This window comes from Oncorhynchus mykiss, chromosome 19 (genome assembly GCF_013265735.2).
Source record: "Oncorhynchus mykiss isolate Arlee chromosome 19, USDA_OmykA_1.1, whole genome shotgun sequence".
In the NCBI taxonomy this organism is placed as follows: domain Eukaryota; kingdom Metazoa; phylum Chordata; class Actinopteri; order Salmoniformes; family Salmonidae; genus Oncorhynchus; species Oncorhynchus mykiss.
Window position 1 is genome coordinate 20,166,485 of NC_048583.1, and position 27,257 is coordinate 20,193,741.

The 27,257-nt window shown below is 42.2% G+C and overlaps 1 protein-coding gene across 3 annotated transcripts in view; it reads left to right on the forward strand.

Annotated features, from left to right (window-relative positions):
- Nucleotides 1–27,023, forward strand: part of LOC110498678 (F-box only protein 41-like) — a 113,795-nt gene extending 86,772 nt beyond the window's left edge. The window contains exons 6-14 of one of the 3 annotated variants that reach the window (XM_036954437.1): nt 10,448–10,845; nt 13,043–13,290; nt 13,639–13,754; nt 14,984–15,136; nt 18,293–18,388; nt 18,476–18,594; nt 22,541–22,699; nt 23,947–24,062; nt 25,365–27,023. In XM_036954437.1, coding sequence (XP_036810332.1) covers nt 10,448–10,845; nt 13,043–13,290; nt 13,639–13,754; nt 14,984–15,136; nt 18,293–18,388; nt 18,476–18,594; nt 22,541–22,699; nt 23,947–24,062; nt 25,365–25,427 — 1,468 coding nt within the window. In that variant the 3' untranslated portion in view covers nt 25,428–27,023. Of the gene's footprint in view, nt 1–10,447; nt 10,846–13,042; nt 13,291–13,638; nt 13,755–14,983; nt 15,137–18,292; nt 18,389–18,475; nt 18,595–18,851; nt 19,103–22,540; nt 23,158–23,946; nt 24,063–25,364 lie in introns of those variants that run through there. The other 2 variants (XM_036954436.1, XM_036954438.1) reach the window with 2 other exon arrangements.
- The last annotated feature ends 234 nt before the right edge of the window (nt 27,024–27,257 follow it).

A 27,257-nucleotide genomic window follows, 5' to 3' on the forward strand; every position in this document is an offset into this window, starting at 1 on the left:
GCATGACAAATTCGTGATGGTACCTGCCCATTGAAACATATTGCAAATGCACAGTGACTTTGAAAAAGTAAGGAAACATAAACAAATTCGATAAACAAATTCGTGATGGTACCTGCCCATTAAAACATATTCCAAATGCACAGTGACTTTGAAAAAGTAAGGAAACAAAAAAAAATACATCTAAAAAATTTTGAGCATGACAAATTCGTGATGGTACCTGCCCATTGAAACATATTGCAAATGCACAGTGACTTTGAAAAAGTAAGGAAACATAAACAAATTCGATAAACAAATTTGTGATGGTACCTGCCCATTAAAACATATTCCAAATGCACAGTGACTTTGAAAAAGTAAGAAACAAAAAAAAATACATCTAAAAAATTTTGAGCATGACAAATTCGTGATGGTACCTGCCCATTGAAACATATTGCAAATGCACAGTGACTTTGAAAAAGTAAGGAAACATAAACAAATTCGATAAACAAATTCGTGATGGTACCTGCCCATTAAAACATATTGCAAATGCACAGTGACTTTGAAAAAGTAAGGAAACATAAACAAAAAAACATCCCAAAAAATGTTGGGTAACCAGCTGCATATTTTAGATCACAAGCTTGAATTTTGAGCATGACAAATTCGTGATGGTACCTGCCCATTGAAACATATTGCAAATGCACAGTGACTTTGAAAAAGTAAGGAAACATACACAAATTCGATAAACAAATTCGTGATGGTACCTGCCCATTAAAACATATTCCAAATGCACAGTGACTTTGAAAAAGTAAGAAACAAAAAAAAATACATCTAAAAAATTTTGAGCATGACAAATTCGTGATGGTACCTGCCCATTGAAACATATTGCAAATGCACAGTGACTTTGAAAAAGTAAGGAAACATAAACAAATTCGATAAACAAATTCGTGATGGTACCTGCCCATTAAAACATATTCCAAATGCACAGTGACTTTGAAAAAGTAAGAAACAAAAAAAAATACATCTAAAATTTTTTGAGCATGACAAATTCGTGATGGTACCTGCCCATTGAAACATATTGCAAATGCACAGTGACTTTGAAAAAGTAAGGAAACATAAACAAATTCGATAAACAAATTCGTGATGGTACCTGCCCATTAAAACATATTCCAAATGCACAGTGACTTTGAAAAAGTAAGAAACAAAAAAAAATACATCTAAAATTTTTTGAGCATGACAAATTCGTGATGGTACCTGCCCATTGAAACATATTGCAAATGCACAGTGACTTTGAAAAAGTAAGGAAACATAAACAAATTCGATAAACAAATTCGTGATGGTACCTGCCCATTAAAACATATTCCAAATGCACAGTGACTTTGAAAAAGTAAGGAAACAAAAAAAAATACATCTAAAAAATTTTGAGCATGACAAATTCGTGATGGTACCTGCCCATTGAAACATATTGCAAATGCACAGTGACTTTGAAAAAGTAAGGAAACATAAACAAATTCGATAAACAAATTCGTGATGGTACCTGCCCATTGAAACATATTCCAAATGCACAGTGACTTTGAAAAAGTAAGAAACAAAAAAAAATACATCTAAAATTTTTTGAGCATGACAAATTCGTGATGGTACCTGCCCATTGAAACATATTGCAAATGCACAGTGACTTTGAAAAAGTAAGGAAACATAAACAAATTCGATAAACAAATTCGTGATGGTACCTGCCCATTAAAACATATTCCAAATGCACAGTGACTTTGAAAAAGTAAGAAACAAAAAAAAATACATCTAAAATTTTTTGAGCATGACAAATTCGTGATGGTACCTGCCCATTGAAACATATTGCAAATGCACAGTGACTTTGAAAAAGTAAGGAAACATAAACAAATTCGATAAACAAATTCGTGATGGTACCTGCCCATTAAAACATATTCCAAATGCACAGTGACTTTGAAAAAGTAAGAAACAAAAAAAAATACATCTAAAATTTTTTGAGCATGACAAATTCGTGATGGTACCTGCCCATTGAAACATATTGCAAATGCACAGTGACTTTGAAAAAGTAAGGAAACATAAACAAATTCGATAAACAAATTCGTGATGGTACCTGCCCATTAAAACATATTCCAAATGCACAGTGACTTTGAAAAAGTAAGGAAACAAAAAAAAATACATCTAAAAAATTTTGAGCATGACAAATTCGTGATGGTACCTGCCCATTGAAACATATTGCAAATGCACAGTGACTTTGAAAAAGTAAGGAAACATAAACAAATTCGATAAACAAATTCGTGATGGTACCTGCCCATTAAAACATATTCCAAATGCACAGTGACTTTGAAAAAGTAAGGAAACAAAAAAAAATACATCTAAAAAATTTTGAGCATGACAAATTCGTGATGGTACCTGCCCATTGAAACATATTGCAAATGCACAGTGACTTTGAAAAAGTAAGGAAACATAAACAAATTCGATAAACAAATTTGTGATGGTACCTGCCCATTAAAACATATTCCAAATGCACAGTGACTTTGAAAAAGTAAGAAACAAAAAAAAATACATCTAAAAAATTTTGAGCATGACAAATTCGTGATGGTACCTGCCCATTGAAACATATTGCAAATGCACAGTGACTTTGAAAAAGTAAGGAAACATAAACAAATTCGATAAACAAATTCGTGATGGTACCTGCCCATTAAAACATATTGCAAATGCACAGTGACTTTGAAAAAGTAAGGAAACATAAACAAAAAAACATCCCAAAAAATGTTGGGTAACCAGCTGCATATTTTAGATCACAAGCTTGAATTTTGAGCATGACAAATTCGTGATGGTACCTGCCCATTGAAACATATTGCAAATGCACAGTGACTTTGAAAAAGTAAGGAAACATACACAAATTCGATAAACAAATTCGTGATGGTACCTGCCCATTAAAACATATTCCAAATGCACAGTGACTTTGAAAAAGTAAGAAACAAAAAAAAATACATCTAAAAAATTTTGAGCATGACAAATTCGTGATGGTACCTGCCCATTGAAACATATTGCAAATGCACAGTGACTTTGAAAAAGTAAGGAAACATAAACAAATTCGATAAACAAATTCGTGATGGTACCTGCCCATTAAAACATATTCCAAATGCACAGTGACTTTGAAAAAGTAAGAAACAAAAAAAAATACATCTAACATTTTTTGAGCATGACAAATTCGTGATGGTACCTGCCCATTGAAACATATTGCAAATGCACAGTGACTTTGAAAAAGTAAGGAAACATAAACAAATTCGATAAACAAATTCGTGATGGTACCTGCCCATTAAAACATATTCCAAATGCACAGTGACTTTGAAAAAGTAAGAAACAAAAAAAAATACATCTAAAATTTTTTGAGCATGACAAATTCGTGATGGTACCTGCCCATTGAAACATATTGCAAATGCACAGTGACTTTGAAAAAGTAAGGAAACATAAACAAATTCGATAAACAAATTCGTGATGGTACCTGCCCATTAAAACATATTCCAAATGCACAGTGACTTTGAAAAAGTAATAAACAAAAAAAAATACATCTAAAAAATTTTGAGCATGACAAATTCGTGATGGTACCTGCCCATTGAAACATATTGCAAATGCACAGTGACTTTGAAAAAGTAAGGAAACATAAACAAATTCGATAAACAAATTCGTGATGGTACCTGCCCATTAAAACATATTGCAAATGCACAGTGACTTTGAAAAAGTAAGGAAACATAAACAAAAAAACATCCCAAAAAATGTTGGGTAACCAGCTGCATATTTTAGATCACAAGCTTGAATTTTGAGCATGACAAATTCGTGATGGTACCTGCCCATTGAAACATATTGCAAATGCACAGTGACTTTGAAAAAGTAAGGAAACATAAACAAATTCGATAAACAAATTCGTGATGGTACCTGCCCATTAAAACATATTCCAAATGCACAGTGACTTTGAAAAAGTAAGAAACAAAAAAAAATACATCTAAAAAATTTTGAGCATGACAAATTCGTGATGGTACCTGCCCATTGAAACATATTGCAAATGCACAGTGACTTTGAAAAAGTAAGGAAACATAAACAAATTCGATAAACAAATTCGTGATGGTACCTGCCCATTAAAACATATTCCAAATGCACAGTGACTTTGAAAAAGTAAGAAACAAAAAAAAATACATCTAAAAAATTTTGAGCATGACAAATTCGTGATGGTACCTGCCCATTGAAACATATTGCAAATGCACAGTGACTTTGAAAAAGTAAGGAAACATAAACAAATTCGATAAACAAATTTGTGATGGTACCTGCCCATTAAAACATATTGCAAATGCACAGTGACTTTGAAAAAGTAAGGAAACATAAACAAAAAAACATCCCAAAAAATGTTGGGTAACCAGCTGCATATTTTAGATCACAAGCTTGAATTTTGAGCATGACAAATTCGTGATGGTACCTGCCCATTAAAACATATTGCAAATGCACAGTGACTTTGAAAAAGTAAGGAAACATAAACAAAAAAACATCCCAAAATTTTTTTTTTGGGTTACCAGTTGCATATTTTAGATCACCAGGTGCACATTTCAGGTCACCAGGTGCACATTTCAGATCACCAGGTGCACGGAGGAAAATATTTACTTTTGACTTTGACTTTTGACTTCCTATGACATGATATTGCAAATGGAGAAAACATATGCCTTATGCACAAGTAAAAGAAAAAGAAATATGTAATACAAGTTGACCAAGGTATAGTTTGAGCAAAGTAAAGTTTGAATTTTGAGCATGACAAATTCGTGATGGTACCTGCCCATTAAAACATATTGCAAATGCACAGTGACGTTGAAAAAGTAAGGAAACATAAACAAAAAAACATCCCAAAATTTTTTTTTTGGGTTACCAGTTGCATATTTTAGATCACCAGGTGCACATTTCAGGTCACCAGGTGCACATTTCAGATCACCAGGTGCACGGAGGAAAATATTTACTTTTGACTTTGACTTTTGACTTCCTATGACATCATATTGCAAATGGAGAAAACATATGCCTTATGCACAAGTAAAACAAAAAGAAATATGTAATACAAGTTGACCAAGGTATAGTTTGAGCAAAGTAAAGTTTGAATTTTGAGCATGACAAATTCGTGATGGTATCTGCCCATTAAAACATATTGCAAATGCACAGTGACTTTGAAAAAGTAAGGAAACATAAACAAAAAAAATCAAAAAAATGTTGTTGCACATTTTAGATCATCAGTTGCACGGAGGAAAATCGTTACTTTTGACTTTGACTTTTGACTTCCTATGACATCATATTGCAAATGGAGAAAACATATGCCTTATGCACAAGTAAAAAAAATATGATAATAAAGCATGACTAAAGTATGTTGATAAAGTTCTTATACATGTGTTATTGACACAAAAATCGAAAGAATGTTGAAAAAAGGTCAAGAAAGCACTTTTTTAAGGATGTATGAAGTTTTTTACCAAATTTTGACATTTTTGACTTTTGACTTTTGACTTCCTATGAAATCATATTCCAAATGGAGAAAACATATGCCTTATGCACAAGTAAAAAAAAAAATATATATATGATAATAAAGTATGACTAAAGTATGTTGATAAAGTTCTTATACATGTGTAATTGACACAAAAATCGAAAGAATTTTGAAAAAAGGTCCAGAAAGCACTTTTTTAAGGATGTGTGAAGTTTTTTACCAAATTTTGACATTTTTGACTTTTGACTTTTGACTTCCTATGAAATCATATTGCAAATGGACAAAACATATGCCTTATGCGCATGTACTTAAAAAAAATATATATATGATGACAAAAGTATACTCATACAGTTCTTACACATGTGTAATTGACAAAAAACTCGAAAGAATTTCGAAAAAAGGTCCAGAAAGCACTTTTTTAAGGGGTTTTAAGTTTTTTTTTTAAAATTTCATTTTTCAAAATTTGGCTTTTGGATGTTGACTTGGGTGCCATTTGCAATATGAAATGCCCCGGTGGAACGCACACGCCCCCTATTGGAATTTTGAAGTGTTACAATTGGCAATTGCCATATGGCATTTGCAATATACTTTGCATGAATCAACGCCAAATTGGGTGGTATTGACCATCGTGTATATGGTTTGTCCAATGCCAATATACCGCCATTTGTTTTTGTCCAAATCAGGGGGGTATTCCCTTACATAACTTGTCATATTTGGTTCACCCCCTACTCAGATTAGTGAACTATGTGATTATGTTGGGTGTGAGTAAACAAGCGAACATTAGATTGGGATGAAATAGTATGTTGCAGGTGGTTTTCGCCCTATTCATTTCTCAATTCTAAATGTCAAAGTTTCATCCTAACCAAGGATATGATTCAGCCCGTATGGTTTTCAGATCGTCACCGACTGATCTCCTCGTCTTTGCGCAATGATGCATCCTCATGTGTATTTTGATTTGAGTGGCTCACTGAATGGTCCAAATTCAACCCCCCCCACATCTCATGCATCTTGAGACGCCCATCTCATTCTCTTTCCTTCACCGCTGATCCAAACCCACCCACGCTGGGCTGCATCCCAAATGGCATCCTATTCCCTATTTAGCGCACTCGTTTTGTAAATAAAAATGGAGTAGGGTGCCTTTTGGTATGCAGCCCTGGAGCCCTAATGATCAAGCTCCGTATCACCATAGTATCATATCCACACAGAACATTGTGTATTTTTAAATGTAGACCTTTTCTGCATCGTTATGTAACCCTGTGTGTGTGTGTGTGTACGTGCGCGTGCGTGCGTCTGTGAGTGCATGTGTGTAGCTCGTGATTTTACCGACCTTCTGTCACACAACTTCCGCTCACCTCAGACGATGACATCGTCCCTCTTCGGCCGTCGTTTTATTTTGGGGCGAGACAATCGTGAAGTCACACACACACTCCTCCCAAGCCTTCCCGAGTACAGTGAATCATGATGGTAGTTAGTCATGAAGTGACCATTTCACTTCCTAGATTAGAACATTCCATTAATGCCCTCGGCCTCCCAGAGTTCTATTTGTTCCAAATGCAGTGACGGAAGATGCTATTTAGCTGCTTGTTTGAGAAATAGATATTTGAACCTTTGCATATTTGGGTTTGAAAAATATCTTATTTTGATGCTTTATTGACGTGGTCTGGATAATTCGCACTGAAGTCATCGACTCCATTTTGCACCGAGATGGCTACTCTGTCGCCCATCCTGAGCCCCACTGTGCATTACTGGTCAGGAAACTGTACTTCCCTGTTATACACTTGAATAATGATCTGTACCCAATTAGCCAGCTCTGCTGATTTGATTCCACAATATTGATCCGACCTGTGGCTTTTATCCCTAAAGCCACCACTCCAATATAGGTTGTGTACCAAGTACCACCTTATTCCCGATATGGTGTGCTACTTTTGACTAGAGCCCTATCTGCCCTGGTCAAAAGTATCGTATAGGGAATAGGGTGCCATTTGGGATTAACCCAAGTCACAATGCCAAGTGGCCTCTCCTCTGCTTCTTAAGCGGTGTCACTAGGGTCTATGTATGCATGTTCTACCGTACTGGAGGTGAGGTGAACACATGCACTTTTGGGAGTATTCCATTGGTTCCATGGTGCCAGGCAAGCTCAATCGAGCCCAGTACTATTTGAATCCAGTTCTGGTGTGGGATTTACCAGGTGCACCTCAAATCGCTATCTTCATATCAACATCTAATTATTTCACTGCAGGAGTCGTATAGCAGCTTGATATAATCGCCTAGACTGTTTTACATTCACTCTGAATTCAGGATGCATTAGCTACGGTCGCTAATTAGCTAGCTAAACCGCAGGATGGTTGTGTTTGATGTCAAAGTCATGTAGCGTGTGTACATGTCAGTGTCCAACAGCATCTCTGTTTGCTCGGCTCTCTGTCTCTCTGTGTGCGTGTGTGTGTGTGTGTACGCTGGCTGCCTTAGAAAAACTGCTGTTTCCAGAAGCAGTCACTGTAGTCAATTTAGCCCCAAAGCAATCCCTCCCTCACTCCTCATGATCTAAATTGGTCGACTTCATATATCATCGGAGCTTCAAGCACTTTTATGCTGAAGCAGTATCCTTCACTCTCCACTGATGTTATCCTACATTTTGAGATACAGTCTAAAATAGTTGTTGTTGCGCAGTTAACGCCTCTTGTCAGCGCCAAGAGTTAGTCTCTGTCCATACATGATGAAGAGGGAATGTGTTTACGGCTCGGCTTATGACCTCCAGAATGCCTCCCTCGGTTGACTAAAATCTCGACATCAGAAATGATTTCTGAAAAAGGGATCGTAGTAGACAATAATGTTAATGATACATTTTATATAGCGGAGCAGATTTTTATCCAATCGAAAAGTGCTTTACACGTTGGCATACATGTATTAAAGCAATTGTTTATATTGAAATGCGGAGGGACGAATGTACCACACTCAGCTACAGTATCTAGCTACAGTATCTATCTCAAAGAATATGTAATGATATACCAACCTATTAAAAAGTCCTCTTCCCATACATATCCTGCACGACCAAAAATATGTCTACACCTGCTCGTTGAACATCTCATTCCAAAATCATGAGCATTAACATGGAGTTGGGCCACCCCTTTGCTGCTATAACAGCCTCCACTCTTCTTTGGAAGGCTTTCCGCTTGATGTTGGCACATTGCTGCGGGGACTTGATTCTATTCAGCCACAGAAGCATTAGTGAGGTCGGGCACTGATGTTGGGCGATTACGCCTGGCTCTCAGTCGGCGTTCCAATTCATCCTAAAGGTTTTCGATGGGGTTGAGGTCAGGGCTCTGTGCAGGCCAGTCAAGTTATACCACACCGATTTCGACAAACCATTTCTGTATGGACCTCGGTTTGTGCACGGTAGCATTGTCATGCTGAAACAGGAAAGGGTATTCGCCAAACTGTTGCCACAAAGTTGAAAGCACAAAATCGTCTAGAATGTCATTGTATGCTGTGGCGTTAAGATTTCCCTTCACTGGAACTAAGGGGCTTGAACCATGAAAAACAGCCCCAGACCATTATTCCTCCTCCACCAAACTTTACAGTTAGCACTATGAATTGGGGCAGGTAGCATTCTCCTGGCATCCGCCAAACTCCGATTCGTCCGTCCGACTGCCAGATGGTGAATTGTGATTCATCACTCCAGAGAACACGTTTCCACTGCTCCAAGGTCCAATGACGGCGAGCTTTACACCACTCCAGCCGACGTTTGGCATTGCTGATCTTAGGCTGTTCGGCCATGGGAACCCATTTCACTGAAGCCTGAAACTGTTGAAACGGTTGCTTCCAGAGGCTGTTTGGAACTCGGGTCCTGAGAGTTGGAGTTCTAATTTTCCATGCAGTTGAAAGTTTCTGCTGTACAAATGCCTGGGGTCTCCACTTAACCCAGTAATAATCCAGAGCACAGGAGCTGGGTATAAATAGGAATATCCATGAAAATGGCCACTAGCGTAAAATCTGCATTTCTTTTCCCTCTACTTTTTTCATGGTTTAAATTACTGGTTTATATTAAGGGAATGATTCCTTCTGTTTTTCAGGTCGGCCTTTAAGCACTACAGTATATTGTAGTCGATTAAACTTTATTACCTTTGGTAAAATATATCATAAAAATAAAAAAAGGCTCTGTAGGTGCATTGATTGACAATCGCGTACACACATGTTGAGGCGTGTATGTGTCAGTCAATGGGGAAAGTGTCAAAATACCTTTTATATTCTCAATGCTACAGGGAGGGACATGTTTAATTGTGCCTCAGATTTCTGGGACATGTAGCCACTGCCCGAAGGCAGTAAGCTCCTGAAATGCATTCTGGGTATGAAAAAAAGAGCTGTCCTTGAGGGGCACAGTGTTTCCAGCTGGGACTATGGCCAGAATCTTAGTCACTGCCAAGACTTTAGTCACTATTCAAGTATGTCTACACAAACTTAGTTTAAGGGGACACCTTCAAAACACCCCCAGACAAGTGTCACACCCAACCCTGTGCAGTTACAAGGTTTAAAAAATACATGAAAAAACAATTAGAGGATGCAGATAGATTTCATATTCGTTCTGGAAGTCGTTAATCTTACAAAGGTATTGGTCTATACTGAGCTGTGGAAACCATGGCAGCACACTTTTGGGCTGTAGAATCATGCGGTATCAAGTGGCAGTGTGGTGACTCCACTGCCACTTGTCCTCATCTCAGCCGATCACTGACCTGACAAAACAGATCTGGGACCAGGCTACAGTAACGCAGATGACCTATCTGATGGAACCTGTGTAGAGTAATCTAATACTGTATACGTTTCAATGGTTTCCGTCTGTTAGTTGTCCATGTGTAAAGTGTCCACAAAAGTCACTTTGAGTTCGTTTTTTTTAAGTGGTACCTCTGAGTATAACTCATCCCCTGTCTTCCGTTCTCTCCCCCCCCACACACACACACCCAGAGCGTCGGGCCGGGTCAAGTCCTGCTCCCAGGGCTCGGGCGGGGGCTACGACAGCGGCGACAGCGTGGAGATGCACCCCATGGAAGAGTGCCCCGAGGGCCAGTACTACCACGTCCAGTGTCGGCTGGGGGAAGGGGGCGGACAGGGAGGGGGCGGACAGTGCTACGAGAGGGCCGGGGTGTCCCGGAGCTGGGGGCTCCGCAAGCAGGCCATCCAGAACTGGCAGCGGCGACCCTACCGGAACAGCACGGAGGGGGAGGAGGGCGACGTGTCGGACGTGGGCTCCAGGACTACCGAGTCGGAGGCGGAGATGTGGGAGCAGCAGGAGAGGAGGGCCACCATGGCTGAGACGCAGCAGTCTGGAGCACCGAGACAATCTGGGTACCGCCAAGGCACAGGTAGGAATGGATAGGAGGCTAGGCTAAGTTAGGCCGCTAATCTTTAGTAAGAGGGAAGGCTAGGCTACGTTGCTAATCTTTATCTTGCTTCGTCACAGGTACAGTACGGTAGGAGGCTAGGCTAGGCTACGTTGCTAATCTTTACCTTGCTTCGTCACAGGTACAGTGCGGTAGGAGGCTAGGCTAGGCTACGTTGCTAATCTTAATCTTTGTTGACTGGCCTTTATTTAGCCAGGTAGAAGGCTAAGTCTCTTACCATTATTTTATCCTGATTTATCCGTTGATTGATTGCTCAATTGTTACTCAGCAGATACTTGTAATGTACTGGTGATTTACAGAAAGAATCAGTCATTTCTAAAGGGAACAGCTGTCACATGTCTGGCCGTATGACCCTGAGCCTGCCTGCCATCCTGCCAATGGCACCTGCAGCACACACACACACAAACGGACAGTATCCCCTCACTCACTCACACACACACACACGCACACACACACACACACACACACACACACACACACACACACACACACACACACACACACACACACACACACACACACACTGTCCTGCGGCCCAGGCTAACAGTAGTCAGGTCTGTCAGAGAAGGGCAGAAGGACAGTGGCTGGTGTGAAACTGGGTCATGGCAGTTCTAGTCCCAGGTGTTCCAGGGTAAGGCTGTCCAGAGAACAGTGATGGACGACTAATGACCAGAGCGCTCCACAAACTGATTCCGAATCAGCCCAGGGCGCCCTGTCATAGAGGGATGACTTTTCACCAGACTGCACTACTCTTACACACACACACTACCCAGATAGATCACGCATGAACAACCTCCAGGGTATTGTGTGTGTGTGTGTGTGTGTGTGTGTGTGTGTTTGTGTACTGTACCATTCCCAGGGTTTTATACTGTTATGCGACAGTATACCATTTTTGTTTAGGAACACCTTGGTTGCGTCTCAAGTGGCATCCCTATTCCCGATTTGGTGCCCTACTTTTCTACCAGGCACAGTAGAGAACAGGGTGCCATTTGGGATGCAGACTTTTTGGACATGGCAATAGCCACAGTCAGAGAGACCAGGTGCATCATCGGAGAGAGTAAGGATGCTTCCCAAATGGCACCCTATTCCATATATGTGCCCTGGTCAAAAGTAGTGCACTATAAAGGGAATAGGGGGCCTTTTGGGATGTGGTCTTAACTAGGACAGAAGCCATTGAAACATGCCCATTTAGCTTTAAATGGACACATTTTTGGACAAAAGAAAGATCTACCCTATTCCCTGTGGGTCCTTTTGGTTACAGCTACTTGGCAAAGCTACCCAAACAGGCAATAAAGCTGTCATGTTTGACACAGCCCAGAATGTCTGGTATGAGAATTCAAATTGGCACCACCAACATTACATAACATTACTTGTCATGTAAATTACATTTTATGCTCTGACATTGTCTTCCATATAAGATTCTCAAAGCGTTTGCCAGGGTTGAGTTTGAAATGGCACACATCAACGTATCACACGGTACGACTGTTAGCATGCACTGGTAGATCGCTAGCTGGCGTAGGCGGTGTGCCTCTTGCCGCGAGGCCTGTTGCTTCAAAAGCCTCCTTCGCTTCTTCTTTTCCAAGGCCAACAGGGATGACACGGGCGATGACTCATCACATGGATTGATGCCTGCTGGGAGAAATGTAAATGTGCTAGAGTTGGTTTGGTCACATGGTGTTGGCCAACACAGTACATCAATGGCAGATATTTGAATGTCTGTGTTTGAGGGTGAATGTAAGAAAGTCTCAAGTGGATCGCTTGCACCACATGGTGGATATTTTGTAGAATGCCACTAATATATTTTTGCGACTCAGGATGCCGTTTCTTTCTCCTCCACCTTTTCCTTCTCTGACTAAACTCCCTGCCTCCTCATCCTCCTCTCTTCCTCTCGCCTCCCCTTCTCCACCTTTCTCTCTTTTTTTCTTAACCTCCCCTCTCCTCATCCTCACTTTTCTCCTTGCCTTCTGCACTTATCTCTTTTTTTACCGACCCTCCTTCTCACCATCCCCCTCTTTTGTCTTCAACCCCCTCTCCCCCTCCATCTTTCTCTACCTACCTGACTTAATATCCCGGTCCCTCCCCCTCCACTCTCTTTTCCCCTCTCCACCTCTCTTTCTTCACCTAACCTCTATCCTTTTCTCTCTTCCCGACCCTGCAGGCCGTTCCGAGGGGGGCTACCGCCACAACAAGCCGTGTCGCCACGACAAGAGCCCGTCCCGGTCCAACAGCGAGGTGATCAGCCCGGAGATACTGAAAATGAGGGCGGCTCTGTTCTGTATCTTTACCTACCTGGACACCAAGACCCTGTTGAGGGCCGCGGAGGTCTGCAGGGACTGGAGGTTTGTGGCCCGCCACCCTGCAGTGTGGACCCGGGTGCTGCTGGAGAACGCCCGCATCTCCTCCAAGGTAGAGGACCCGGGTCGTACACGAGGAACGACAGACCAAACACACGTACACACCACAGGAGGCGGCTGAGGGGAGAACGGAGCAAAGGGAATGGCATCAACCACCTGGAGACCACGTGTTTGATGTATTTGATACCATTCCACTGATGCCCCTCCAGTCATTACCACGAGCCTGTCCTCCCCAATTAAGGTGCCACCAACCTCCTGTGGTACACACACATTATGCACCTGCACTCACGCGCACCGATTCTGCCGATGTTTTACTTGCAATAATTGTGATATGTGTTACAGTGAGGGCTTCGAGCGTCTGCTAAATGACTAAAATGTAACTGTAATTTCTTCGTCCCAGTTCCTGAGTACACTGTCCCAGTGGTGCACCCAGACCCATTCCCTCATCCTCCAGAACCTCAAACCACGACAGAGGGGCAAGAAGGAGATCAAGGAGGAGTACATCAAGAGCACACGGTGAGAGGCGTGTGTGTGTGTCATGGACTGATTTCCTTCTGTACAGCGAACAGCAGGGGTCTGCAGTACTCTCTCGCCTTCTCTTTTTTCATTCTCTCCCTGCCCTCTCCCCATCATCTCTCCTTCCCCTCTCCCCATCATCTCTCCTTCCCCTCTCCCCATCATCTCTCCTTCCCCTCTCCCCATCATCTCTCCTTCCCCTCTCCCAATCATCTCTCCTTCCCCTCTCCCCATCATCTCTCCTTCCCCTCTCCCCATCATCTCTCCTTTCCCTCTCTCCATCATCTCTCCTTTCCCTCTCTCCATCATCTCTCCTTCCCCTCTCCCCATCATCTCTCCTTCCCCTCTCCCCATCATCTCTCCTTTCCCTCTCCCCATCATCTCTCCTTCCCCTCTCCCCATCATCTCTCCTTCCCCTCTCCCCATCATCTCTCCTTTCCCTCTCTCCATCATCTCTCCTTTCCCTCTCTCCATCATCTCTCCTTCCCCTCTCCCCATCATCTCTCCTTGCCCTCTCTCCATCATCTCTCCTTCCCCTCTCCCCATCTCTCCTTCCCCTCTCCCCATCATCTCTCCTTCCCCTCTCCCCATCATCTCTCCTTCCCCTCTCCCTATCATCTCTCCTTCCCCTCTCCCCATCATCTCTCCTTTCCCTCTCTCCATCATCTCTCCTTTCCCTCTCTCCATCATCTCTCCTTCCTTTCTCCCCATCATCTCTCCTTGCCCTCTCCCCATCATCTCTCCTTCCCCTCTCCCCATCATCTCTCCTTCCTAGTCTATATACCGTAGCAGGTTGAGAATGTGTGAGAAAGCCCCAGGCTCTATCTCATTCCTGACATTCCTGAGTGTTTGTGAATGTGTGTATGCACTGCCTTGTATGAGTGTGCGCACACTGTAATTGCATGCTTGCTCGCGTTATCCCTCCTTAGCCTTATGAATACGTTTTAGTACATCATTTTTCTTGACTCTCTTGTTCAGCGCAGCATAATGCCATGCATTATTAACATTCTTACTGCTTAGACAGACAAATCCAGAGGCATACATAGCTGCAGTGCCTTGTTAAACTCAAGGACAATACTCATTCCGCACTGAGTAATTGGTTATTCAGCAACAGTGGTTGTTCCTTTATTAACTTGTTTGTTGTGTGTCTGTCTCTCTCTCTCTCTCTCTCTCTGTTTTTCTGTCTGTCCGTCTCTCTCTCTCTCATCTTGCTCTTTCTCCCTCTCCAGTGGTTGTCTGGAGGAGGGCCTGGAGTCCTTGCTGAAGGCTACAGGAGGGAACCTGTTGATCCTCAAGGTTTCTCATTGTCCCAACCTGCTAACTGACCGCTCCCTGTGGCTCGCCAGCTGCTACTGCCGAGCCCTGCAGGCCGTCACATATAGGTACTACCACCAGGGGGCGATCATACATAGTAGAGTACAGTTTGTATATATAATACAGTACAGTATACATACAATATAGGACAGTTTACAGTGGATTTGGAAAGTATTCAGACTCCTTGACTTTTTCCACATTTTGTTGTAGCCTTATTCTGAAATTGATTAAATATTTGTTTCCCCCTCATCAATCTACACACAATAACCCACGATGACAAGGCAAAAACAGGTTTAGACATTTTTGCAAATGTATTGGGGTATTGTGTGTAGATTGATGAGGGAAATGTTTTGTTTCATCCATTTTAGAATAAGGCTGTAACATAACAAAAATATATACAATACAGTACTCGTCACTCCCTGTGGCTGGCCAATGCCTTGCCCCGCAGGCCGTCACACAGACAGGTTAGCTGACATCGTACAATTCATATCTATAGGCTCCATTTGAGGCTACATTTGATTTTTATTAGTTATGTTTAAAATGTTACAATACAAAAAGTACACATAGAAATGACAACATCATACAAACATCCACAACATTAACCCTGCCCAGACCCACTAGCACACACCCCCATCTCTAGCGCCCGCATCACTTTATGCCACGTGGCCTCAAACGCCACCATTTTGTTTCTCTCCTAGCCCATACACATTACTTTTTTTTTTTTTTTCAAAATAATTTGACCTTTCCATTGCGTTAATGATGGAGGATTGGTTCATTTACATTTTTTTTTGAGTATACTTTTTTTTTTTTTTTTGATGATTGACTTTATTGTCCAACCCATCGGGTATCTCACGGCACCCTCATATGTCACGTCTTGAAATATGCAGACAGACGGATTAGAAGTACATTTACATCGTAATACTTGTGACAGCCAAATGTCTTAACTCCGCCCTCACTTTTGGACTTTAGAACATTCCCTGAAGGCATGAATTACTGAGTCATTATTAGTTTTACACTTTAGACATGACTCTTCCGTTGTGCTGTAGAGTTAGAATTGTCTCTTGTACAACGAATTATACAACAGAGAATTTTATACAAGATGCATTATTTTATACTGAATTAAATGTACATTTGTGTTAACTGTAGTCTTGTTAATTATGTTCCAACATTCCCTCCATCTTGTGCCAGTATCAGTTCTTTTTAAATCTTGGTTCCAATAGTTTATATATTTTTCTAAGAGATTATCAGTTGGATAGGCTCTCTGCGAGGTTTTGTGTAGTTTACCTATCATATGAGTATCCTTTTCTGACCAATAGGATTCCCTCAAGATTGCTCTGATATCCAAAATATTTCAAGATGTTTTCAAGATGATTTCAAGATGTTGTAATATAAACTTTTAAGTTGCATGTATTTTAAAATATCTACATTGGTCAATCCAAAATAGCTTTTTAAAGCTGTCATGGAAATAAATCTATTACCTATTACCAAGTCATTTATGGTTTCTATGCCTTTTAGTTTTTTTCAATGTGGACCAATTTATCTGTGAATTCTGGAAAGCTATCCAAGGATTGTCCCATAAGGTTGTGTTTTTAGGAAGTGATATTGGTTCTTGTAGAATACGTTTAGTTTATTCCATATTGTTATAGTGTTCTTAATTGTTAAGTTATTCACGTAATAACCATTTTCCTTTGAAAATAGACACGTAAAAAGATTCTGGTGATGAGCTGTGCATCTTCAATAGTTACCTATTGTTCCTCTTGAGTGAATAAGACTATATGTCACAAGTAAAAGCCTTTGGCAGCCATTTGATACCATTCCAAGTCTAGAAGGTTAAAACCACTCTCAGACATAGTAAGATGTAAAACTTTCCTTTATATTCTATGAATTAGTGTTACCAAAATTAAATACAAAGCTTTTATAGAGGTTTATTCTATCTGTAAGATTTATGGGAAGATAGTTAAATTTAATTAGATCTGTTTTCATACTGTTCAGTAATGGAATAAAGTTATCTTTCTATTTGTTGTCACGTATTAAGCATTTCATATTTTTTGTGTTCCACTTAAAGATGGCTGTAAATCATGAGTTTAAAAAAATATATATGTTTATTGCATTTATTTAGTTTGTCCACGTTAATTGTATTTCCTGAGATTTTAGTATTCAGAAAATATATTTTGAAATCAATATCGGTCAGGTATGTCAGGAGATCAGCTGCAAATAAGTTTAGTGTATATTCATGTTTACCAACACTGATACCTGTAATGTTTGGGTCCTGTCTAATTCTTTTTGCAAGCAGTTCAATTGCCAGTGCAAAAAAGGAGGGGGGGGGGGGGGGGACATCCCTGTCTTATGCCCCTTTCTAAAGAAATTTCATCACATGAGGTATATTTTTCTTTAGGACATTTATATATTTATTTCATTTGTTTTTTCTGCTGTTAGTGTGTAGCCTAAGATTCAGGGCCTAACTATGCTCCAATTGGATATTGTCTATCCACTGAGGCAAAAAGAACAATGTCGGAGTTGAATTCTATTAGAGAAAAGCTGCAAAACGGTGAGTTGAAAATCAATAGAAGGGAGGACCAGAACAATAGCCTAATTTTCGGGAAATATATTTGGTGAAGAGGATGATGACATGTGATGATTGCGAGGCACTATACAAATTTGACAGTTTGAGACCATCTATAAAGGTGCTATTTTTATCAGCATCATTAAAGCTGATAGTATTTCAACCACATAAAATATGCATTCAAGTGGAACTGAAATCTTATCAGAAATATGTTGGGTAGTATTTAATTTCCTTAAAACCGGTCAAACGTAAATTTTGCATCCCTAAACGTCTTTGCTGCGCAAGAGAAGCAGACATGAAAGAACTTTAACGACGTCAACTAGATTGAATAATTTATTCTATCGATTTATGACAGTCTGGTGACCAAGGGTTTATTTTGTATTTTACGGCAACAATGAATGACCGAGGAGAAGCTGCACATGTATCTAATTATAGAAAAGTTGACTAACAAATAGCGTACCAAAATGTGGGAAATTCTAAGCAGAAACATAGGCCTGTCTCTGGCTGTGCATTGCATTTTCTATATTTGCGGGTTAGGGCCGGGTGCGGGCCTAAGATTTTCACTTTAACACATACAGTTTGAGACCCCTGCGATATATTATGAATGGGTGTCTAGATGATTATACCATGAAGTATAGTGAATTGGTGTTTTTTGTTCTAGGAGTGCCACAGACCCTGTAGGACAGGAGGTGATCTGGGCTCTAGGAGCAGGCTGTAGAGACATCATCTCTCTCCAGGTGGCACCACTACATCCATGGTGAGAGGCAACTCTCTTAGCACACATTTATTTTTATGAATACCGTTAGCACATCTATTGTAACGTACCTCGCTCTTTCTCCTCCAGCCAACAACCGGCTCGCTTCAGCAACCGATGCCTGCAAACCATTGGCCGATGCTGGCCACACCTCAGAGCCCTGGGCGTGGGCGGGGCAGGGTGTGGCGTTCAGGGACTAGCCTCATTGGGTGAGTAAATTCAATTTGGATAAATATCTCATGAATATTAAATCTCATTGGTCATTTTAATAAATAAACTGATATAGGGACTATTCTTTCAGAACAAAGAAACAATTTGGATTGAAGTGCTTTGGATGGTTCATATCAGAGGTCTTTGTTGATGGACAGAACTTTGTCCTTCAAGGGGTTATTTGTCACATTTAGAAATATTTGTTATTTTTCTTAAGAACAAAACATTCTGATTTATTTCTGTCCCATCCACACAGATGGAAAGTGGGATGCGTGCGACTGCAAATAACCTCCCAGTCAGAAGGAAATGTAACCCAGCTATTGAGTTCCTACTCACGATTCACAGCATGCATGAACGGAGGGAGGAAATTACTTTTGTGGCTAGTTGAGAAACGGTTGTCATGGTGGCCTGTCTGTTTATCAGTACATGGGCTGAGTGAGGATGAGGGGTGGCAATAGGAAAGGACATTGAGTGCCTCTCAAATGGCTCCCTATATAGTGCACTACTCTTGGCTACAGTGCCTTCAGAAAGTATTCACACCCCTTGACTTTTTCCACATGTTTTTGTGTTACAGCCTGAATTTAAAATTGAATACATTTACATTTTGGTTCACTGGCCAACATAATGTCAGTGGAATTATGTTTTTAGAAATGTTTACTAATTAATAAAAAATGAAAAGCTTACATGTCTTGAGTCAATAGGTATTCAACCCCTTTTTTATTGGAAAGCCCAAATAAGTTCAGGAATCAAAATTTGCTTATCAAGTCACAATAAGTTGCACTCTGTCTGCAATGGTAGCGTTTAATATGATTTCCCCCCCCCCCCAATTTCGCGATATCCAGTTAGTAGTTACAGTCTACTCTCATCTGCAATCTCAGCTGAAACTCCCGTACGGACTCGGGAGAGGCGAAGGTCGAGAGCCGTGCGTCCTCTTGACACAATGCCCACTTAACCCGGAAGCCAGCCGCACCAATGTGTCGGAGGAAAAACCGTACACCTGGCGACTGTGTCAGCGTGCATTGCGCCCGGCCCGCCACAGGAGTTGCTAGTGCGCAATGGGACAAGGACATCCCTGCCGGCCAAATCCTCCCCTAACCCGGACTACACTGGGCCAATTGTGTGCAGCCCCATGAGTCTCCCGGTCGCGGCCGGCTGCAACAGAGCCTGGACTCGAACCCAGAATCTCTAGATGTTTAATATGATTTTCGAATGACTACCTCATCTCTGTATCCCACACATACAATTATCTGTAAGGTCCCTCAGGTTGAGCAGTGAATTTCAAACATACACTACATGACCAACTGTATATGGACACCTGCTCAAACACCTCAGTCCAAAACCATGGGTATTAATATGTAGTTGTTCCCCCCTTTGCTGCTAAAACAGCCTCCACTTTTCTGGGAAGGCTTCCCACTAGATGCGGAGACTTGCTTCCATTCAGGCACGAGCAATGGTGAGGTTGGGCATGGATATTGGCCGAGTAGGCCTGGCTCGCAGTCAGCGTTACAATTTATCCCAAAGGTGTTCGATGGGGTTGAGGTCAGGGCTTTTTACAGGCCAGTCAAGTTCCTCCACACCGATCTTGACAAACCATTTCTGTATGAACCTCGTTTTGTGCACAGAGGCATTGTCATGCTGAAACAGGAAAGGGCCTTCCCCAAACTGCTGCCACAAAGTTGGAATCGTATAGAATGTCATTGTATGCTGTAGCGTTAAGATTTCCCTTCACGGGAACTAAGGGGGCTAGCCTGAACCATGAAAAACAACTCCAGACCATTATTCCTCCTCCACCAAACTTTACAGTTTGCACTATGCATTGGGGTAGGTAACGTTCTCCTGCCAAACCAGATTTGTCCGTCGGACTGCCATCTGACGCCTGGCAATGTGCATGGTGATCTTAGGCTTGTGTGAAGCCGCTCGGCCATGAAAACCCATTTGATGAAGCTCCTGATGAACATTTCTTGTGCTGACGTTGATTCCAGAGCCACTTTGGAACTCGGTAGTGAGTGTTGCAACCGAGGACAACCGATTTGTACGAGCTACAAGCTTCAGCACTCAACGGTCCCGTTCTGTGAGCTTGTGTGTTCTTCCACTTCGCGGCCGAGCCATTGTTGCTCCTAGATGTTTACGTTTCACAATTACAGCACTTAAAGTTGGCCGGGGCAGGTCTAGCAGAGCGGGAATTTGACGAACTGACTTGACACTCCTATGACACGTTGAAAGTCACAGAGGTCTTCAGTAAGGCCATTCTACTGCCAATGTTTGTCTATGGAGATTGCATGGCTGTGTGCTCGATACACCTGTCAGCAACGGGTGTGGCTGAAATAGCCGAATCTACTAATTTGAAGTGATGTCCACATACTTTTTGTGTAAATATAGTGTAGCTTCAACCACAAAACCAGGAAGGTTTCCAATGCCTCGCAAAGAAGGGCACCTAATGGTAGATAGAAAAGAAAAATACATTGATTATCCCTTTGAGCATGGTGAAGTTATTAATTACACTTTAGATTGTGTATCAATACACCCAGTCACTACAATGATACAGGCGTCCTTCCTAACTCAGTTCCCGGAGTGGAAGGAAACCGCTTGGGGATTTCACCATGATGCCAATGGGGACTTAAACAGTTAGAGTTTAATGGCTGTGTAGGAGAACTGAGGATGGATCAATAACATTGTAGTTACTCCACAATACTAACCTAATTAACAGAGTGAAAAGAAGGAAGCCTGTACAGAATAAAAAATATTCTGAAACATGTATCCCGTTTGCAACAAGGCACTAAAGTAAAACGTAAAAAAATGAACTTTGTCCTGAATACAAAGCATTATGTTTGGGGCAAACACAACACATCACTTAGTACCACTCATAATATTTTCAAGCACGGTGGTGGCTGCATCATGTTATAGGTATGCATGTCATCATCAAGGGAGTTTTTCAGGATAAAAATAAATGGAATAGAGCTAAGCACAGGCAAATTCATAGAGGAAAACCTGATTTGTCTGCTTTTCAACAGACACTGGTAGACAAATCCACCTTTCAGCAGAACAATAACCTACAACACATGGCCAAATATACACTAGAGTTGCTTACCAAGACGACATTGAATATTCCTGATTGGCCAAGTTAGTTTTGACATAAATTGGCTTGAAAATCTATGGCAAGACTTGAAAATGGCTGTCTGGCAATGATCAACAACCAACTTGACAGAGCGTGAATGCGTTTTTTTAAGAATAATGTGGAAATGTACAATATATCCAGGTGTGCAGAGCTCTTAGTCTTACCCAGAAACACTGTAATCGCTGCCAAAGGTGATTTGAATGTATTGACTCAGGGGTGTGAACACTTATGTAAATGCCCTGGTCAAAGGTAGTGCACTATTAAGGGAATAGGATGCCATTTGGAAATCAGCCACTCTGATCAGTTCTCTCTCATCCTACCATCTAGAGCGAAACACGATGAAACACTTATCCCCACAAGATGTTGAATTGAATCATCTCAAAAAAATGATCATACAAATGGTAGAAACACCGTGAACATACTGTTTGGTTTTTGTCGGCTGGTTATGTGCGCTTTCGCCACGACCATCTCTTTTCAACTTACTTAGGTAGCATTGTTAAAGTTGTATTTTTCTGTAAGCATTGCTAACACTTCAACCAATGAACAAACTTATATCAATGTGTGCTGGCCAGGTGTATATGACTGCTTTAGACTCTAGATGGGCTCTTTAGATATCTTACCCAGCACTTAATGGATGAGCAAATACCAAGCGTCCTGTCCAGGGGGTGTACTTGTGCATCTAGCTGCCTCACCCTACACAGAAACAGAAGATACTCTCCTGACCTGTGGGCTGTTCTGGTGCGGTCAATGCTACTTACATACTACTGACTAAGTTGTTGATATCAAAGGCATCTCGACCTCCTTCCCCTCCTCCTCCTTTCCCCCTGTAGCGAGGAACTGCATGCGTCTGCAGGTGTTGGAGCTGGACCATGTGAGTGAGGTCAACCAGGAAGTGGCAGCTGAGGTGTGCAGGGAGGGTCTGAAGGGCCTGGAGATGCTGGTCCTCACCTCCACCCCGGTCACCCCTAAGGCCCTGCTACACTTCAACAGTGAGTACACCCTACACCCTACCACACCACACTACTGGGAGGGTCTGGAGGTTCCCCCCAAGGCACTGCTATACTTTAACAGTGAGTACACGCTACACCGTACTACACTACACTACTGGGAGGGTCTGGAGGTTCTAGACCCCCCCAAGGCACTGCTATACTTTAACAGTGAGTACACGCTACACCCTACTACACTACACTACTGGGAGGGTCTGGAGGTTCTAGACCCCCCCAAGGCACTGCTATACTTTAACAGTGAGTACACGCTACACCCTACTACACTACTGGGAGGGTCTGGAGGTTCTAGACCCCCACCCCAAGGCACTGCTATACTTTAACAGTGAGTACACGCTACACCCTACTACACTACACTACTGAGAGGGTCTGGAGGTTCTAGACCCCCCAAGGCACTGCTATACTTTAACAGTGAGTACATGCTACACCCTACTACACTACACTACTGGGAGGGTCTGGAGGTTCTAGACCCCCCCCCCCCCCCCCCCCAAGGCACTGCTATACTTTAACAATGAGTACACGCTACACCCTACTACACTACACTACTGGGAGGGTCTGGAGGTTCTAGACCCCCCCAAGGCACTGCTATACTTTAACAGTGAGTACACGCTACACCCTACTACACTACTGGGAGGGTCTGGAGGTTCTAGACCCCCCCAAGGCACTGCTATACTTTAACAGTGAGTACACGCTACACCCTACTACACTACTGGGAGGGTCTGGAGGTTCTAGACCCCCCCAAGGCACTGCTATACTTTAACAGTGAGTACACGCTACACCCTACTACACTACTGGGAGGGTCTGGAGGTTCTAGACCCCCCCAAGGCACTGCTATACTTTAACAGTGAGTACACGCTACACCCTACTACACTACTGGGAGGGTCTGGAGGTTCTAGACCCCCCCAAGGCACTGCTATACTTTAACAGTGAGTACACGCTACACCAGACCCGGTTCAAATAAAGATGTGCTTTATTGAACTTGATTTTCACAAAGGAACCAGTAGAACAATCCCAAAAGTGCAATCCCTGCCCATTTTTTGTTTTCCATTGCTCAAACAACGGCTCAAAGTGTTGAGTCAGCACCATTTTGAATCCAGGTCTGCACTTCTCATCCAGTCAATCATTTCAGAGCTACACAAGTGGCTAGGGCATAGGGGATAGGTTTCTATTTGGAATTGGGTGGCGAGTCTGCTGCGTCCGTGTGAGGGCTGCACACCATCTCGCCCCTCCAGGTGTGTGTCGTAACCTGAAGTCCATCGTGGTGCAGATCGGGGTAGAGGACTACTTCGAGGACCCCAACAGCCCTGAGGCTAGGAAGCTGTTTGACGAGAGGGTGAACAAGCTGCAGGTAATTATAACAAGGCTTTAACTTCCACATCCCAAGGAATCCCAATGCTCTTAAAAAGGATTGCATTTGAATCGTCTAATAACATTTACAAAGGGGGTGCATCTCAATACACTTATAAACGGGACGAAACCCAATACTATTAAAACTCACTCTGGATCAGTGCTTTGAGGGCAAGTCTTTGGGTTCTCCTGCCCACATTATACGTATCATTTATATGACTAAATCTGTAGTGTCCTTTAGCGATGGTAAGGTGGGTGAGTGAGAGTGGTCTATTATTACAACTCAACCATACTGAACCGTACAATGACTCAAAACCAAGATCCCCAGTTCAGCTGATCGTCCGGGGGATTCTGGAAAGAGGAAGTGTGGTGTTGAGGGCGGTCGCACGCCCACGACGGGCGCCGCTCAGAGGTTAAGAGGAAGAACGCTTCGATATTCGCACTCTGAATTTTTCATCTATTGGGCCCTGGTCAAAAGTAGTGCACTAAACAGGGAATAGGGTGGGCGTGTGAGCCTTCCCTTCTTCTGTGAGTCAGTGAGGAAGGTGTCCCTTTCTCGCTGGCGGATGCCGTGCTCGATTGCTCCTAGCCGTTAAGTAACGAACTCCAGAGAGCTAAAAGTGTGTTTGTAAATTCGGGCCCTGTTCATTTGTCACGGCCGTAGCCAGGCGGGGGAGAAGCAAAGCAAACATTTAATCAAACTCAATGAACCCTCGAGGGGGAGGAACCGATGAGTTATGTGTGTACTGTACAAACAGTGAAAACCACTATTCCAAGCCTAGGAACCAGCAGAGTCATTCATTTCTTATGTGTATACATGTGTGTGCGCAATGGTCTACAAACTTAGTTATATGCTTACTTTTCTGTTTGTAAATAAAGCTTCTCCCTGAGACACACACACTAAGCATATTTTAGGTTCACGCATGCTTAATAGGGCTGTGACGATACCAGTATCGCAATATTTTTCCCATGGCGAAAATGAGAACGCGAAGCAGACCGAACTCTTTAGTCCTTTAAAAACCTGCTGTATGTCAAATATAGTGTGCGATAGTTTGGGAAATACATACATGTGACTCTGGATGACAACGTAATGATGTTTGTTTCCAGCATTAGGGCTGTTTTGCTTCCTTGCCATGATACTAATGAGTATCGCAACGCTGGTATCGTCCCGGCCCTAATTGCTTAAATGCACTCACTCAGATATAAATAGATTGAGGCACGCTCATTCACACACACACTTTTTATGGTTCAACGGCCTCTAGAGAGTGTGTGTGTAGCGGTCTAACCCCTCTTTACCCTCCAGGGCTTGAAGAAGAGACCGGGCTTCTCCAAAATTCTGCACGTGAAGGCGGACATCCTCTGCTAACCCCATCCACCACCCAGAACCCCCAAAGAAGAAGGGTCGGCCATTTTGTTTCCAGCCACACCAACACAACCCGACCTAGTCATTTGTAACCCCTTGATGCGACGCGAGGACGAAACAGCCTGAAGTACCAGTCAGCCAACACACATGTAACTGAAAGGGAAATTCAGCAACATGATTCTTTAATGTTAAAAATAAAACCAATGTGTTTTTAGCTCAGACACCACAGACAGATAGACGCTCCATAGACGCTCCATAGACCACTACAATGCCAATTGGAGAGATGCAATGCAGTACAGAACAGAGGATAGACTAGACAAGAGGCCTGGATAAGTCAGGTCAACACCTTACCCTGGAGCATACAAACCCAGTGGAAATTCTCATAAAGGGACCAAACCCTCCTTTACCAATAATGTACTAGAGAGCTCATCTCCTATCTTTTCAATGGCTGCTTTTTTGACCAAATGGGCAGCACCATTGAGGGCTATCTCTATTTTTAAAGTAGTACATTTTGTGTGTCCTCTATCCAACTCTATGGTGGGGTAAAGTGTAGTAAACACATCATCAGGCTGGTAACAAGACCAGGGGCCCCTAAGTCTCCACGAAAACTAACAGGGACCATGTTTGTGACTTGCTGACCTTCCAAACAGATTTGAAACATAAACTCTATTGGACTTTGTAGATGCCGTAATCTCGGCGGGCATTTTGATTTCAACTGAGAAAAGAGCTGTAAGCTGGGGGATGGATGTCATGAAGGAGCAGGCTCTTGTTCTCAATTCACCGAGAGCATTTGCAGAGAATGTGTCTGGGATGCTTTTTTTTATCAAGATGCTCAACAGCACATATTCTGTGGAAATGCACATGAGCAGTAAAGCAGATGTAGGGATGGACGGTGTGTGATTTTTGACCCTGTCCTGAGCCAGAGGAGTAAGTTAAAATAGACCCTCAACTCCCAACGTGTGTGTGTGTGTGTGTGTGTGTAATGCATGACATACCAGCTTCAGACTTGGTCAAACATAAAATGAGAAAATATCTTGTCACCTTTTAGATTTTTTTTTATTCTAAGGTCTTTATCGGCCTATCAGCCGCTCCATGGCGTGGTCGCCATGGGAACAGTGCAGTTCCCATCTTCAGCAAGATCATCAGCGGAGCACAGTCTCTCCCGCACACACTTGGATTTTCAGCTGTCAATTACTTTTGTCTGTGGAACTCTTACAGTATCCGTAGGCCGGCTGGTCCATAAGGCAGCTACTGTTTATTTTGTTTTTTAAACAGGGTTGCAAATGGATTCCTTTTGCCTTTTATTTCAGAATTGATGACGTTCATAGCTGTGTGTGTTCTATCTTTCGTAAAGTGTTTTCTCCGATGTGCCACTAATCTATAGGAGCGTTGTATAAGGCAGTCAGTCGTTCACCCTAATTCAAATAACTAGCCACTAGCTCTGTAAGCTACAGTGAATTACATGATGCACCCTATTCCCCATGTACAGTGGTGCGGCAGGGTAGCCTAGTGGTTAGAGCGCTGGACTAGTAACCCCCAGCCGACAAGGTGTTCTGCCCCTGAACAGGCAGTTAACCCACTGTTCCTAGGCCGTCATTGAAAATAAGAATTTGTTCTTAACTGACTTGCCTGGTAAAATAAATATATATATATATATACGTTCAACCAGGGCTCACCTTAGGGGCCTGATTTGGTGTCACACTTTTATTCCAGTCCAAGCTAACACACCTGATTCCAATAACCAACTAATTGTGCTCTTCAGTTTAGAATGCAATTAGTTTAAATCCTAGGGATGGGGGGGGAGTGTGACACCAATCAGGCCCCCAAGGCCTG